Genomic DNA, 16,822 nt, shown 5'->3' with positions numbered 1-16,822 from the left:
ACAGGATTGCGCACAAAAAAATGAGGCGATGTTGTGAGATGTAAAATGTTCTCAAGCCGTTCTCACTTCTGTTGTGTTTGTGTGTGTGTGTGTGGACTTATACGTGTTTTTGCTGGAAGGGTAGCATTAGATAGGCATAGAGGATGAACATGATTGGTGGACTAGAATGTAATGGTCGGTGTAACTCAGTATTTATACCGAAGGTCACGAGCTTCGATTGACAGAAGTGTTTGTTGTGCAGTCATTATAACCTAACCTAACTTTTGAGTTTAAGTAAATTGGTATGAAAATTGTATCTTGAAAACATCAATAGTGACTTACTGTATTATGTAAATTGGTATGAAAATTGTATCTTTACTTGCTACATTTACTGGTCAAATTATATTTTTATTTAATCCTTACGAGATTTACTATTTTATTTCTAATTTCTCTCTATCTTCTTGTCTAAAGAAAAAAACATTACACACAGACTTTAAAGCTATCAAAATGGCAACGTTGGATCAAAATCTGTGCGCGAAACAGGTCAGTGAGATTTGTGCGCAATTCTGGATCTAAAGTGTGCGCAATTCGGTTGCATCGGGACGAGACAACAGAGCCTTAGTTGATATTCTTAAGTAACACGCAGAATACTTCTGTTCGACCCTTTCCAGTGAATGAGACAGTGTTAAAAACTACGCAGAAAAGTTACCAAATGTTCAACTCAAAATTTCACCGAGTCTTCCGTGGTTTACCATTCGACACTAGCGCCACTTCTTCGAGGTCCGAGCTACAAATATGGTGACGGATAAGTGTGTTAGTAACATATTATTCATATTTGTCAAAGCGTTTGCATGCATACTCGAACATAAAAAAGTGTTAGATGAATAATTACGTCTGTGTATTTAAGGTTATTACATAAATGATTACATAAGCGTTCACGTTCGCATGCGAACAAGATCATGGGAATGGTTGACTGTGTCCAAATCTTTTGAAATGTGGGAAAATATTTTATAATGTACAATTTACTTATGAAAAATTGATTCTCTCTGGTAGAACTGGAATGGGAAAAACGAATGCTTCATCGCAAGGTGCCAAAGATGCCAATCGGGCAACGGGCATATCACACATAATATAAATGTTTAAAATTGAATCAGTACTAGGTATCTGAAAAGCAATAACTGGAACCTACTGCCTCAATGAGAACCCGTAGTCGGGTGAAAAGTTTACTTTCAGTTTCTGTCATAAAAGTCCCTATACCCCCTCTCCTCAAATTTCCTCAACATCCCTCTAAATTTTTTTCATAACGGCACGAAATATGGTAATTCTGGCTCTAAATTTACCCTCCAGAAAATTCAGAATAAACCTCTGATCCTGTGTTTATTTACGAGACAAAATCAAAAAGTGTAGCCAACTTACTTGTTCACGGTGTACGTTCTGTAACGAAGCAAACACTGTTCCGATTTGGCCACGATGTCCACTCTAGAGCAGTGCTTCGCGCTTGAATGATTGCAGCCTGCATCTTGCGTGAAGGAACGGCGGGGGATCGACAGTGGACCCTCCTCGGTGGCTCACGTTTCGGTGCTAGGAGACTCCCCGGACACCCACGCTCCCCCTCCTCCTGTTTTGTGTCACAAATTTTCACACCGTAAAAGCTAAGTCCCTAGCATTTCTTTCGCTCTCCTTTAGTTTCCTTCCGTTATCTCTCACTCCTTCTCTCTCTCTCTCCTTTATTTCTCGCTCCGCTATTTCTATTCCTTTCTTCCCATTTCCTCTCTCTCACACACACATACACTTGCTCTCTCCCTCCCTGCTTTATTTCTATTTCTCGCTCCCCTATTACTCTCTATCTTTATTTCCGTCCCCTCTCTCTCTCTGCTTTATTTTTCTGCGCCTGTCGCACACTTCACTATTCTTATGTTCCTCTCCCTCCTCCCCTCCTCTCTCTCACTCACACACACAAACACACAGCTTCCGGTTTGCATAGTGGTAACATCGTCGCCTTGTAATCGAGGGGTTCCGGGTTCGTTATCATGTAGAGGTGCAGTCACCGGAACACCTAGATGCTGAAATACTCGCTATCCTGTAACGCGTTATGAGTGTTACCCAACTCCACGACGGTGGTAGAAGTTGCCACTGAAAATTTGCTTATCCACTTATTACCGTATAGTTTGGCAACATGCCTAACGCCTTACAGGGAAGCATTTTGACTACATATTGGTTTGGATCGCACCAATCCAGATAGCCTCAACTTTTTATTTTGTTTCACTATTCCTTTTCTGTCGTTCCTTCCTCTCTCCCTGTCTGTCTATCGTTCTTTTATTTCATTTCTCTTTCTCTCATTGTCGATTACATCTTTCCTCTATCCCAAAAATGCTGACGACAGGATAGAAACATGTCTGTTAATGTATGTACCAAATCGTAATGTCTGTCTCCCTCTCCACACACACATACTTTTGAATGCTCCCCTCCTCCTCCCTTGCAAAAATATCTTAGTCGCCCATGGTTCCGTGTACAAAACAAGGAAGAGCAGTGCGACGCCACCTTGAACCAAAGAAGAGGCAGAGGCGACACGCGACAGATAGCATCTGGCCAAGAGCAATTTCGGAGTGACTGACAACGTGGACCTGCTTTACAACGGGCGTTCAGTCAACTGCATTCCGTCCCGCACCTCATGAATTGCTAATCTGAAGTTAATTCGCGCACGCAAAGGTCGCCCCGCCCCCAACACACACATTCAGTAGTTCGGCGTATGTGTTCACTGTGAATGGAGACAAGGAACAGTTTCCAATCGGCCGAGTCATAGTGTCGATCACATCGACTCCATATTACGGAAATAGTGCTTGTAACTACATTTTGAATTATGCCGCGTCTTTCTGAGTCGCTAGGAGAAAACTAAACACTATTATTCCTTGTTGGGAAAGCTAATGGTAAGATACGTGTAGGAAGGCCAAGAGATGAACCTGAAGGATACTGGCGAAGTTAGTCCAGTTGGTCATACGTCGGCAGCAATAAAGCTCCCGGTTAGTTATGCATAGCTTGTCTGCACAGCTATTGAAAATCTGATAGCTTACTTGTTACTATAACACAGGGGTGCGTCGAGTATCTGTGCGCTTAGCGAGCAACGTGTACTTGACGGCCAAATCAGTGCTGCTTACTTGCTCGCTGAGCGAACTAGCTCGTCAACATAATAGGTATATCGTTTTCGTGTTTCTATCTCGTGAGGCAAAGAGTAACAAGAGGAAAATTGTGTGAAGAGATCGGCTAATGAAGAAGTATTTGTGATCAGCTGCTTGCGATATAGCGTACAGAGGAAGTTTAAGTAAAATAAGGTAATATAATCTTCCAATTCTTCTTATTGTATTAAAATGTAAGTGTTGTTTATTCCAAATATACAACGTGGTTTTAGAAATTTGCGCAAGTGTATGAAAAATAACAATTCAACAGTTTTGCCTGCATCAGCCATCTCCATAATTAACAACTTTTCAAGATCACTGTCCACTCGAAGCAGCCGCTTTGATCACAGATATTCAAAGGCACTGATATTTTGATGAATGAGCACGTGCACCGTCAGGAAAATGATCTGTCTGCTCAACGAGCGAAAATCTTGATCAGAGAGCGTCGCACAGATACTCGACGCACTCCAGGTTGTACGATAATACTGATCCGCCATGGGGAAGCTGAAGAAATTCTGAGTTTGGTTGAATACTCAAAACGAAATGGATAATTTATACGGCCCAATGTTGATTACTTCCTAGTTCTGCAAACCAGATCAGAAATTTTCCACTTACTTTGGAAGGAGTGAAGAAAGAATGAAAACATAATATAATTCTACAGAGCATTCCCTGACATTCGCTACGAGACTCAGCGGCAAGCGGCCCGGCGTCAGCGATTGTCTATCCCGGTAAACTGGTTCCGCGACAGTCGCACGCTACAGTCGTTTTTTTTTCGCTCTCTTTTCCTTTCTGTTGACGTTGCAGACTGACGCCAGTATAATCCTCCCTCGGAAGTTGTATTGTGTCGTGTCCGTGTGTTGAAGATTGTGGATTAATTTGGCACCACAAAAGTTTACATTACAAGAAAGGATTTATCTTGTCGAGTGTTAGTTACTTCGGAAAGAGGAATTGTGGAATGTGCGACGACGTTTTGCAACGAGATTTCCTGGTGTTCCCGCTCCACATAGGACCACTATATTAAACCTCGTAAAAAAGGTTAGAGTAACAGGGTCAGTTCTGAATAAAAGTGGAAAGAAAACTGGGGAAATCTAAAAAATAAAGTATACAAAGACAATCCGCACACCATCCGTGAGTTAAAAGAGAGTATTGTACGAGAAATCGGGAGAATTACAGTAGACGAACTTGCACTTGTAAATGCCAGTTTCCTTCGGAGATACCAGGATTGTGTTGCAGCAGAGGGACATCATTTTCAACACCTTCTGTAGTCAAGGTTAGTACACAATATGAAAACTATAATTTTAATAGCCGACTCTAGCGACTGTCGTGGACCCCGTTCACCGGGAAAGACAAGCGCTGATGCCGGGCCGCTTGCCGCCGAGTCTCGTAGCGAATGTCAGGGAATGCTCTGTATAAGTTCAATTGCATTCTGTACTAAGCAGATATGAAAAAAATGTATATACAAATATTTTCGACTGACTGTCGAGCCAAATTTGCATATTAAGTCCGCACAATTCATTTTCAGAAAGAAGCTCATAAAAGTGTGCAAGCGGAAACCGAATAGAGGAAAACGAAACTCATGCAGGCCTACCAAACTTTGTTATGACGGACGTTGTCGACTATCTGTAGTTCATGCTTATATACCGGCAGAAGGAAAACTGTGTTCAGATCAGAAAATAAGATGACAATAAGATGATAAAGTATATCGCAGCCATGTAAGGGTTTACTTTAAACCTGATTTTAATATACATCCATCACGATACATCTCCAGGAGAAGTTTGTGATCTGTCCATCGAACATTTTATGTTTGGTAATTGTCGGTATCGTAGGTTCCTAATGCAGGAAAATATACACGAGTACGGATGGTACCGAGACAATGTTGTCCGAGACTCGGTCTCGTTTCACACTTTACTATGAATGAATGAATGAATTAAAATTTTTGGGTTCGTCGGCACTTCAGGCCATTTTGCACCCTTCAATATATTCGGGTAAATATCCACTTACCAAGTGCAAGGTTGTAAAAAAGACCTTCACAAGGCAAACACTACACATTAAAAAGTCAGAATGTACTAAAAGCTTCCTCACAGACGATGGAAAGAGGCTAGTTCTTCGCAAAAATCTGAAAACATTTGATAAAGCATTGCCCAACAGGGATGGCAAACAGCTGGGAAGATTAAAAGTCTGTGTGAGAAAAGTAAAATCGTACATTCAGCAAGAATATGCCGAACACTTAAAAATCAACATTACAAACACGACACATCGGAGGGTTCAGCCCTTCTAGCAAGTGACCATGTGTTAGGCAGCTGTGTCCAATACGTAGTCTGGTAAGAAAAACTTCTTCTCGACGAGAAGGATTGGACGAGGAACGCCATGCACCTTTCGTGGGCTTGATATCGTGAACCTTGTTCCCCGTTACCACATCCTACTCTTCCTACCAAGTTTCAAGAAGGCAACAACGAAATATATTCTGCTGGTTTTACTATGAAACTTATTCGGACAGTGGTAACTGTGAACCAGTGTTGTGTTCAGGATAAAATCCCGATTCTCAACTCGAATCAAGGGCTCGTCTCGTAACGTCAAAAATAATTAACAAATAGCCAACAGTTGTGCATTATCTTTTTTTCTAAACGTTATTCCAAAGATTATTCATCTTAAGTATATAGGTAATAGTTGTATAAAATTACTTGTATTTTTCAGACATAGACGTTCCTCGGCTTAACACGTCATCTACGTATTTACGTTCGTAAAATGGTGTACTGAATGCCCATCCTAGTCCAAGATGCAGTCTGGGTATTGGTGTTCCTTTATGTATATCCATTCATTCGTCCCAATCATCGCGATTACCCTAACGGTGAAGAAAACCGGCGTTAAAAAAGAAAATACAAACATTACCACCATGAAACTCACCAAGAACATTCTTTGTATGCACTTTATCACACAATGTATACAAATGCCAAAGAGCTAGATGGTCTATATACATAGGTGTGTGTGTGTGTGGGGGGGGGGGGCTGTGCAATTTTCGTGTGACGCAGCTTGAGGGTTATGAAAAATTTGCTCGAAACGAATTCTTCATCTTTCCCCCCTAGCTGCGGTTTTCCAAGGGAAATTCAGTGATGTTAGATCATATCTTGAAACTTATTTGTATTAAAATGTTAAAATTATAATACTGTTACTCTTGTCATAGTCAAGTCTCGTGACTTCATATACTAGAGTCGTTTTCACGTTCAGAAGACACAATGGGCTCTTATGGGCAATGCTTTTCTTATGGGAAATACGAGCGCGCTGTTGTCAAATTTCTGGATTTACAAATTTAGCTTAATTAAAATCGGTACCTGCAGTTTTGCAGGAAATTTTGTAGAGAATACGATGGTGAACACAAAAAACTGGTACTTGCTTACATAATTTTAGATAAATTAAAAACGCAAATTTTCTGTGAAAACACAATTTTTACATTGTTTTCATTCCTAACGTTGAAACATGCCGTAAAATTGAAGCTTTCATTATGAAAAAAATTGACACTGTTTTTTAATTGTCATAGGTGATGGTGGTACTCAGAATTTATCAATACTTTAAAGCATATTCGCATTAAAAAATATTCAAATAAAGTATGTGGAGATTTTTTATATTCGTGCAGTAAAAAATGTCGTTGCTGGCCATTTTTTGTTCTGTAATTCCAAGTAAAAACTTCCAGCGACAAAGTTGTGGAGAAAATAATGAAATTATTTTTTATAACCACTCAAAGGTTCCCAGAAATATTACTTCCATGCATTTGGAGTTTCTTTTTAACCCGAACCGCGCGCGAAGTAAGGAGACGTTGTCTGGCCATCTTGAGCTGACTCACCGCAGCATTCCGGCTAATCACCACCAAGTTTTCCAGTTGTTATTTTATTTCCATTCAGTAAAAATATGAACTTCATGCAGTTTGTTATAATAGAATTGAAATTACTTAAATTTAATAATTGACAATTATTTCCAATGCTGCTGTTGTGAGCAACATTAGTGCTGTCGCAAATACACAATAAACGTTGTTTTCGTTTACATTACTGTCGACATTAATGCTGAAATGAAGATCACCTTTCAGTTTCCAACGTACACATAAATTCATAGACACCATATTAACCTTTGAAAGGCTTTCCAACACGTGACAAAATATGGGGCTTCAAGATAGAAATATGACATGCCTTGCTTGAGTCATTCACGTCTTATCAGTTCACGTGGGCCATAAGTCATTTGTTTGTTTGGGTTGCAACTTGAATCTAACCCATGTGCCAGGGTCCCCTTACTTGAGTGAGAGATCTGCTTTGGTCTGTTTAGACTTTTTCCCTCTCCCGAAAAAGTGTTTTCAGTTGTGTGAGCTCTCAGTGATTTTTACTTTTTTAAGTGTCATATTCCTGCATTACACTCGCGTGTGTAGTGATCGCAATGGATCATAGTAAAAAGGGTAACTGTAACGTTCACAGTATAATATTAATGTTAATAATTACATATAATTATCATTATATATACAAAATATGTAACACCTTCTTTGTGAAGGAAGGTCATCATTTCCCGGCGACATGAGCTAGCGCTGTATTGGCAACACTGTACGGTTTCTCCATAAGCCCCGTTGTCTCTTCTGAACGTGAAAACGACTCTAGTGTTCGATGAATATCTCGAACGGGTCCACCTATACGAATGCCACCTTGGTTGGCGAGTTCTCGATTTGAAAATTTGAAAAATCCTGCTCAGTGCGAACAGGACCGTTAAGGTTTTGAATAATTTACTTGCACTTTGCTGCAACAAAGAAAATATGATATCAAAGATCCGTATTTCCTTTTAGCAAATGAATGGTTATGAACCGATACATTAATATTTTTCACGAAAAGAACAAGATACTACTTGAGCCCTACAGATGTATAATATCCACGCGCTGCTACCTTCCCTTGCACATTTATAAATACGTTCTCCGGTGCTCCCCTTTGGCGAGCATAATATGGGACTTTCTGTGATAGTAGCAACGAATGAAAAAGCACATTTTGATACCAAAATCTGCTACATTTTTTACAGCAACGAATCCAGGCAAATATTTTGCATTTTTAACAATACACAACCACAATGTTCCCGAATGGGATAAGAGAAGGAAAAGGGGGAAGGGGGGATTGTTGGAAAAAGTGGAATGTCCGCAAAAGCTCCACACAAAACAGGGTCATTAATTTGTTTGAAAAGGAACAAACGATGGATTTTTACCCTTTAAAAAGTATGAAAAAAAAAGAGAAGTACTTTTGTTGCCGGATAAAACAAATGAACGTCGCCAACAGCCAAAGCAAATGATGGCAACTGTTTCGTTATTAATTATTGTGAAACAAGAGGAAACGAGCGCTGCTGCACACAACTAAATTGTCCAAAAGGGTTCCCTCTGACCCTCCTCCCTCTCTCATGCAACGAACAATTCCGAATTGCCTTCGTCATGGAAGCCAAATTAAGTTAGAATCGTCGAAAATTTAACGAGCCTTTTCCTCATTACTGGGGTTAGTGGTTGTTAGTATTATTTTGTTAGCAAAAATGCTGAATTGGAACGTACCGTGCTCTCATGACTCGAAGTTGGGCTGCAGCGTGTTGTATTCGCTGCGCCATTGCTACACACACTGACAGCAAAGGCAGGAGAAGGGTTGCCAGTAGTGCAATTATTACCACGGCAGCTTGTTTTCAGTCCTCGTTTCGATTCAGTCTTCTGTTTCGTGGTGCCCACATAACCAATATCCTGAAATGAACAGCTAATCATTATCTTGATTCTAAATTTGTCAAAAAAATAAACAAAAAAGAAAAACTCTTTATATGTCACCTGCAGCTGGAATGTGCTTACTGTAAAAATAATAAATATAAATGTCAGGTTTTCCTTTTTTTAAAATATTATGTTTCGGTTATCAAACGGATTTCTACTAAAGCTATGAAGATCTGAATCGAGTTGCTATTCCACAACGTACAAAATAAATTGATTGTTCAGTGATGCGTGTTGTTCATATTTTTTCTTATTTACCGACGCTTTTCTGTCTCCTTCAGCTAATCGCGGTGGTGAGGATAAATTGCTTGATTGATTGATTGGTTTCGTTTATTTTTACTTCGCTTTTCTGTCACTTTTGGCTAATTGCTAAGATGAGTGATGATATACAGAATGAAGGGATACTCACAAAGAACATGCCCATGCCGGGATTGTGCCCTGTTGGATCACTTTCCTTTAATGCTCCTCGAACACTTGTTTAGAGCTGTAATGTTTTGTTGCATCTCTTTAAAAACTGAGTCGTGATGGTTCCCAATTGACTTTCGAGAGGTCCAAGTTTGAAAGACTAATAAAACATTTCACATAGTAGTTATTTATAATGAAATTGCCTGCACTTTACGATGATCCCATGGGCGTAGTTAGGTAGGGGCTAGGGGGGGCTAAGCCACCGCCAATGCCTGACATTAGCCCCCCTCAGAACCTGCCATTGGCCTCCCAAACCTATGTGGCATATGCACAAAATTAACGAAAGAGAAACTGCACAAAACATTAGAAAATTCATCATGAAACTTTCATATGTTGCTCTTGTGGTGTGACATTCACACTTGAGGGAAGAAGTTCAAATAATGTTTTTTTGCAGGCTGCGATTTCTGAATAAAAGTTGAAGTCCATGGGCATTTGGTAGACCATTTGTACGGACAAGATTTCAAAGAATATATATCACTGTTACTTCTCTTGATATTCCACCTTGGAGTGCATGGAAAACAGTAATGTTGTTGCTTTCAAACATCGGTTTGGCATACAGTGTTAACATAAATGGAGTATTTTAACAGTGACCTCCTGAGTTTTTTTTTAACATAAAAAAGAGCCGTCATTGTAGAGACTTGACCTTGTAATCAAGGGGTCTCGGGTTAGATACCCGGTGGAGGCACATTGCACAGTGGTTTGGATCCCATTTGAAACTGTAGGTTAAGTCCCGATTAACTTATATGTGCATAAAGTGAGCTTGCCAAATAACAATAACAATTAGTGTTGTCCACGGGACGAGACGGGACAGGCTTTTAAAAATTCGAGACGAGACGAGGATGACCATGTGTCATGAGACAAACTAATATTTTCGAGACGAGACAGCATTGCCACGAGACGAGACAGGCCAAAGTCTCGTCTCGTGGGCAACACTAATAACAATTCATTGTAGAATCTTGAATAGAATAATAGTTTTGATGGGAGAAAGGTGACAGAACAAAAAAAGTGAAGTTAGTTCCTGTGGACTTGCATTGCGTACGGATATACACCTGAATGTAAATATGTCGTGATTGTGTAGAAGCGATTCAATCGCACCCAATCACTATATTAAATTATCATTACAGTTCATTAGTGGAATCGTTCCTTTCCAAGTAATTTGTGTGCGTTTTGCCACGTCACGAATATGCATGCAGATTGCCGGGATTTAACTTGATTTTTTTTCCCCTTGTGCAAGAGACGTGCAGTTGAAAGTTGTTTAATTCTAGTGACAGGCGAATCTTCTAGATACCTTCTGATGATGTTGCTTTAGGAATCTCAGGTATCTCTTGGAGTCTCAGCATATTTGTTGTTTCAAGTAACCCACACGAAGATTATCGTGGAAGGATACGTTCTTATGCTAATTATACCGGTGTAACAGCAAGAAATCTTAATCATCTTTTGGATATTGAAAATTACTGGAAAATCATTCAGTGATGTTTTTTTCATTCTGTTTGAGAAATTAAGTCACAGTAAACGTCAGGCGTCGATTGAACAGACTTAATCTATTAAATTAAAGGATGCATGTGCAAAATATTCTTATAAAACCTGCTCTGAATGCCATACTTTGTGTCCTTTTGAAGTCAGCTGTCCAGGGTTACATAAAAGTTGTTTGGTTGAGAATCCTCATTTAAAAAATCTTCGCGATTAGCCAAAGTGGCAGAAGAGCGAAGTAAAATAAAACACCTCAATCAATCAATATCGAAAGTCTAGTTGTAGAGGATAATTGAAAATAATATATAACCTGAATTGCAACTTTCAATATCCTTCACGGCATCAATTATTATTAGTACATCTTTAGTATAAGTATGCTCTTTTTATATTTTGTTTAAGTCAGAACTTCTCTCCAGGCGCCTATGATAATTCTTCTAATAAAAGATAAAATGTATCCATAAATCTACATAGAGACCAAGAATATCGCAACTGTCGCGAATAATTAAATAACTTACGAGGTTCTCAATTTTGTAATAGTCCGGAATTCTTCGTTTCCCTAATTTATTTCTTCAGCATGCATTTTAAGATCCGAAGGATAGGCGTAACTTGGCGGGACCACAAATGGCACCAGTTGCACAAAATGTTGAACATAGCACAGTATAAGCCAGCGTATTCGGCTACAGCTGAACGGCCTTTTTCTGCAATGAAACGTCTGAAAATATGGCTAGGATCATCAAACATGAGGCAAGCCACTATTGAACATAGAAATGGAAATTGTAGTGTACCGCAAGGAATTCTTCAATAATTTATACAGAAAAACGGAAAAAGAGCACTTAGATAAGACAATTATGTAATTTGTGTAATATCTTAGCTTTTTCCACGGAACTAATCGCACGTACTTCTCAGTGCTTTGCCTTGCAGCATTATAATTTGTTCATTACCATGAACTGAGGATTACCCAATAATAACACACTAATATTATACCTTCTATATCGTAAAGAAGAAGTGGGTTATTTTATAAATTTGCAACCATCTGTAATATACATTTATTTATTTCATAAAAGTAACACTCGAAAATACAAAACACACTGCCACCTCACTCAAAGACCTTGTGCATCCAATCGAAAATGTACTGAATGTCCAATGAAAATTCAGTGCTATGAATCTAACCTTAACTGATCGGAGAAATTATTTTAAAATTGCGATACTTTAAACTTGCTTTTCCAGTCAATGAATTGACCTCCAGTGCATTGCTTTGATTTTGAAAAAAATGCAACAAAATGGATCAAATCTAAGCACCACAGCGATCCTGACAAAGCAACTTGAACAGCATCGAACCTAGGAACAATCTGTCTATTCACCTGATTTATATAATTTTCTTTAGTTTATTTTAGAATTGAACTTCGAAAGGGTTGATTTGTGTTCCATTGAATATCAAAATTAGATCTCATTTTAAACAATGTCCAATTATAAGCATACTTAATACATAGATAAAAAAGATCTACTGAATTGTCAAACATCTATAAGCTTATTGAGATAGTAAACCCACTAAGTGTATCCCTCCCTCTGATAAAATCACAAGTCGCGTCCTGTTTTAATGCCTAGGAAATATCACTGTTCCATTTCAACTAGGAACGATATGTGTCTTCTGTATAAAGAGGCCCTTCTCATTCTTGTTTGTACTTCTCGTTCTTGTCTCGATTCAGAAGTTTGTCAAAACTTGTTTTAGATTCACTTTATGCTCAGGTAGGGTAATCGGGCCTGGATCTACAGTTTAAATAGAAATAGAAGTATCTTACAAATAATTTATATGGTAAAATTATATGGCATTTTCAATGCATTTATATATGCATAACATGGAAAAAATATAAATTCTGCTCATAGTGATCGAATATGAAAAGTTTATGTAATTACATAATTTCATATGTCGTATAAATCCCCACAATTTTTTTTTCTGGCAATTGTGGAAGTATTTAGTTTAGGAAAAAACTATTTGAAAAATCGAAGGGAGAGAATGTAATCGTATATTTTTCTAAAACAGATTTCTATCTTATCAATCAATCGACTACCTCCTAATAAACGTGTACCCCCCTCCCCTACACAAACGGGAAGTTAGCCTGGAACGTGATTTCCTGAAACTAAACTTCATCTTATTCCATCGTTTCACACTCTTCTTAAACAAGTATCATCTCTTTAAAAAAAAGTCCAAAAGCACAAATAAAGCGAACTAGTACAACAATGTAGTAGAATACGTTTACAGTGGTTTGAATTATATTGCAAAGAAAGATAATGTTTGTAAACAATATAATATTTTTGCGTTGAGCTATTAGAAAGTAGGTTATTTTGACAGCAGCTCCTTGTGCCTGCAAATTATTTTAGGGGGTACAAAGGGTACAACTTCATCTACGGATTTAGGGGTTACTGTACCCCTAAAAAAATTTCACCGTTCCTGCGCCACTGTATACAATGTATTTTTAAGTAGGAATACACAATACTGTAACACTTATTGCGACTTACATTAGAGAATACGTAATTCATGTTCAATAATCTATTAGGACGAAAATATTTTATCAATTGGCATTGTTTCTGACTGGGAGTACACTTTTACATTTGCATGCACTAATATATAACTATTCATTACGAGGGAATGGGTTTTAAGGTACAAAATTATGGTCGGAAAAGAGGTTCTGAAAATGTTTTCAAAAAAGTGCAAAGACAGGTGCTGATAAAGTACCTTTATTCAGGTCTAAATCAGTTAAATTAACATTCTTTATTCAACACTGTAGCAAATAACATAATTAGTTACACACCCAGTTACATAAAGTAACCAGTATTTAGGAAGTAACTGTTGCATTTACTGGGTTTAAATCAACTTGTTATACTAGATTACGCTCAACATTTAGCGACTTACATTTCTTGGGAACTATTGGGGCTACAATGATTATATTATACCATTGTATAGCTCTCGTTCTGCTTTACAAAATGAGACTATAGGATTTTATGTAGCTGCTCAAGAACAGTGGAAATCATTTATTTTTCTGTCCATTTTTTTAACAAAACGTGAAAGAAAAGGAAGGAAAAAGGTGCTGAAGCATCAAGGAGGGGGTAAAAAAGGGATAAATGTGCTATTCTCACGAAAAGGTGCAAAAAGGTGCAACAAAGTTTCTTCATTTTACTTGATTTCATGTCCAAAAATACATCTCTTACACTATCGTTATGAAAACAGCTATATTTTTGGAAAGGCGGTGCACCTTAAAATCCGTTCCCTATTCATTACATATGTAGCTATTATCTTATGTTCGGTTTCGGCCACTTTTTTCTTACTTTTGAACAAAACCGCGACGTACCGCGCTCTAGGGCACTCGGCGGCAACCAAGCTGTCTCCCATGCACGGGCCGGAGACAATACTGCTCTGCCATCTCGCGGCTGCTCTCTGAAACACGTGCAGTACATCAAAACTTCAGGGAAGCGGAGGAGAGCGGATAGCAGCGATCTCGGGGGGAAATTACAGACGCGCATAATGCTAATACTTGTCTCAGCTTCGTATAGTTCAATACATTAATTGCATACCTAATTTATCGTTATTTCTGTAATCTTTGCATGTAAAATGCATCGATTTCCCCTTGACGCTACAATTTTACAGTGTCCTAGCGACCCACCGTGGCTTTGCCCATGTTGTGTTATATTTATATGTTTGATCTATTCATTAGTTATTTTACATAGATCCCTGCCGTGAAAAAAAATATCATATTGAGATGTGTAATACACACAGTGCCATCTGTTGAGGGTTTTTATTTAAAATGTAAGTATCTTCATGTTCTAGGGCGTTTGGGCTATAAGCTTATTAAAATAATACAAAAAAGTTTTGACATTTCTTTGGATTTGAGCTATACGTTGAGTCAGTTAGAACAAACTCTTTTAATTATTGATATTTGTATTTTTGTTATTCCACATTGCTTTTAATTATATTATGCATTTGTCTTATTAAAATCTTAAAAGCGTATTTTTTTTTCATTTTATTTCTGACATTTTTTAATTAATCGCACTGATGAAAGGACACCCATATCCAAGCCGGAATTCGAACCCGGGAACTTCGGTGGGCGACTATAGTGTACACATAGTACACTCTGTACTTACTGAATTATGCGAGTTTGCAGTTCTATTGTTATTATATTGTTTATTTCCCTCGCACACATCCACGATTACTGTCTCCTCGATGGCGCAGTGGTAAAGTCGTAGCCTTGCAATCAAAGGGTCCCGGGTTCGATACCCAGTGGAGACACATACACATAGTAGTTCGGATCCCACTTTAAACTGTAGGTCCATTCCCGATTATCCTTACTGTGCATAGTGGGGGCTTAAAACACAAAATTACTGCGAAGAAGTTTCAGTTTTGGAATTTTATTTTAAAAAACACGAGTTTCTATTTGTGTTGAAACGACCTAAACCTCCACCAAACAGTTCCCTACTCGCTCATTCTATCGTGTAGCACATCTCTCCTTCGAAGGGTATTTCCTGGGAGCGCAAGGGGAATCACTCTGGGTCACGATAAGTCTTCCTAATTCACTGCGCAGATTGTTTCCATTCCTTATCCCGCCCCTACCTTCCCCTCCGACTTCCCGCCATTAATTTTCATTTCTGGAGCAAATTAATGCGACTTTACACCGATTTACTTGAAACGGTGAGAGCAATTGTGTAATCGTCTCATCTTCCTCCCCCTCAACATTTCTCCCGCGAAATCGAGGAATGTGAGAAGGAGGCAAATACGATGCTGAAGAGGAACGAAACAACATTGTAAATTTATTCCAAACATGAAGGGGAAAAAAGCACCGGTACAAGCAAAAATCAAAACTAATGTTGGGTGAAATATAGTCCAGACGATATATCGCGATATTGAAAAAATATCATCGCAGGCGATATCAACTAGCTAGACGATATACCGGAACGATATGAAACCCCAGGACCCCTTCATTACAAGGTGACGACATTACTACCACGCTAACAATTGTGAATATGTTACAACTGTTCCTATATCTTGAAACTGCAAGCGGAAATATTACTTATCCCCTTAATTTCTTGTCAGACTGTTCTCACCCGAAACACATTTCGCCCTGACAACGTGACAGGATGCGGAGGAGGGGGGAGACAAAGCCATACAAGTTTATGGCTGGCGCACGAACATAAACGAGCTGGAGTGAACATGAGGTAGGGCAAGTTTTTGACCGCCCTTCAGCAGCTACCGTTAAACACTTTGTGCAAATTAACGAAACATCATGCGCGCGGATGTAGACATAGACATCAAGACCTATTACCGTAATAATTTTATGCTTGCGCAATTATCCCCTCCTGCTTTTTGCCTCTTAAAACTTTCATGTTGTTAGTAACGTGTCCATTTCATGACTGGGTTGAGAAGATTGTGCAGAAGAGAGGATTGGGATGTAAACATAAGTTATTACGATTCGTAAAACCATCAGGACTACTTCCTTCATTAATTTTTAATTTAAAAAAAAATACAAATTGTAATTTTTCATCTTCCCTTACACAGGACCACTTGGTGGCGCCACTATAGGTAGGTGACATGTCCCACCAGATGGAGACACTGACCTGTATGAATCATTTTATACGAAATTTTGCCAGAAATTTTTGTAGGGCGGGGGTCCAGGCCACTGATAAAACCTGCATAGTAAAAATAATAAGAATACTAATAATTATTACCACGCTTATTTATTTATTTTATGATTATTATAGAATAATAACAAGTATACACTACTATAAATATCCCAATTTTATTCAAATTATTATTATTATTATTATTAGTATTATATTTTTAGAACTTTTCTACTCTATCCGCCAGATGAGCGAATATCCAGCAATGTAATGTAAAGAAAATATTACTATTTTCTTTACATTACATAGACTACAGTTAGTGTATTGAAATGCATAGTGATTCCATTTTTTTATTAATATTTTACACACTTCG

The 16,822-nt window shown here is 38.4% G+C and overlaps 1 protein-coding gene across 5 annotated transcripts in view; it reads right to left on the bottom strand.

Moving 5' to 3' along the window:
- Tet (Ten-Eleven Translocation (TET) family protein) overlaps positions 1 to 16,822 on the bottom strand; it is a 227,216-nt gene that overhangs the window by 111,975 nt on the left and 98,419 nt on the right. For 4 of the 5 annotated variants that reach the window (XM_083111964.1, XM_083111982.1, XM_083111993.1 and 1 more), the window contains exon 3: positions 8,710 to 8,889. The exons of the other annotated variant lie outside the window; for it this stretch is intronic. In XM_083111964.1, the coding sequence (XP_082968090.1) occupies positions 8,710 to 8,889 (180 nt within the window). The remainder of the gene's footprint in view (positions 1 to 8,709; positions 8,890 to 16,822) is intronic. 5 annotated transcript variants of the gene reach the window in all.

This window comes from Lepisma saccharinum, chromosome 1, assembly GCF_977018435.1.
Source record: "Lepisma saccharinum chromosome 1, izLepSacc3.1, whole genome shotgun sequence".
NCBI classification, from domain to species: domain Eukaryota; kingdom Metazoa; phylum Arthropoda; class Insecta; order Zygentoma; family Lepismatidae; genus Lepisma; species Lepisma saccharinum.
Note: the sequence above shows the minus strand (reverse complement) of the source record. Positions and strands in the feature narration are given on the sequence as shown.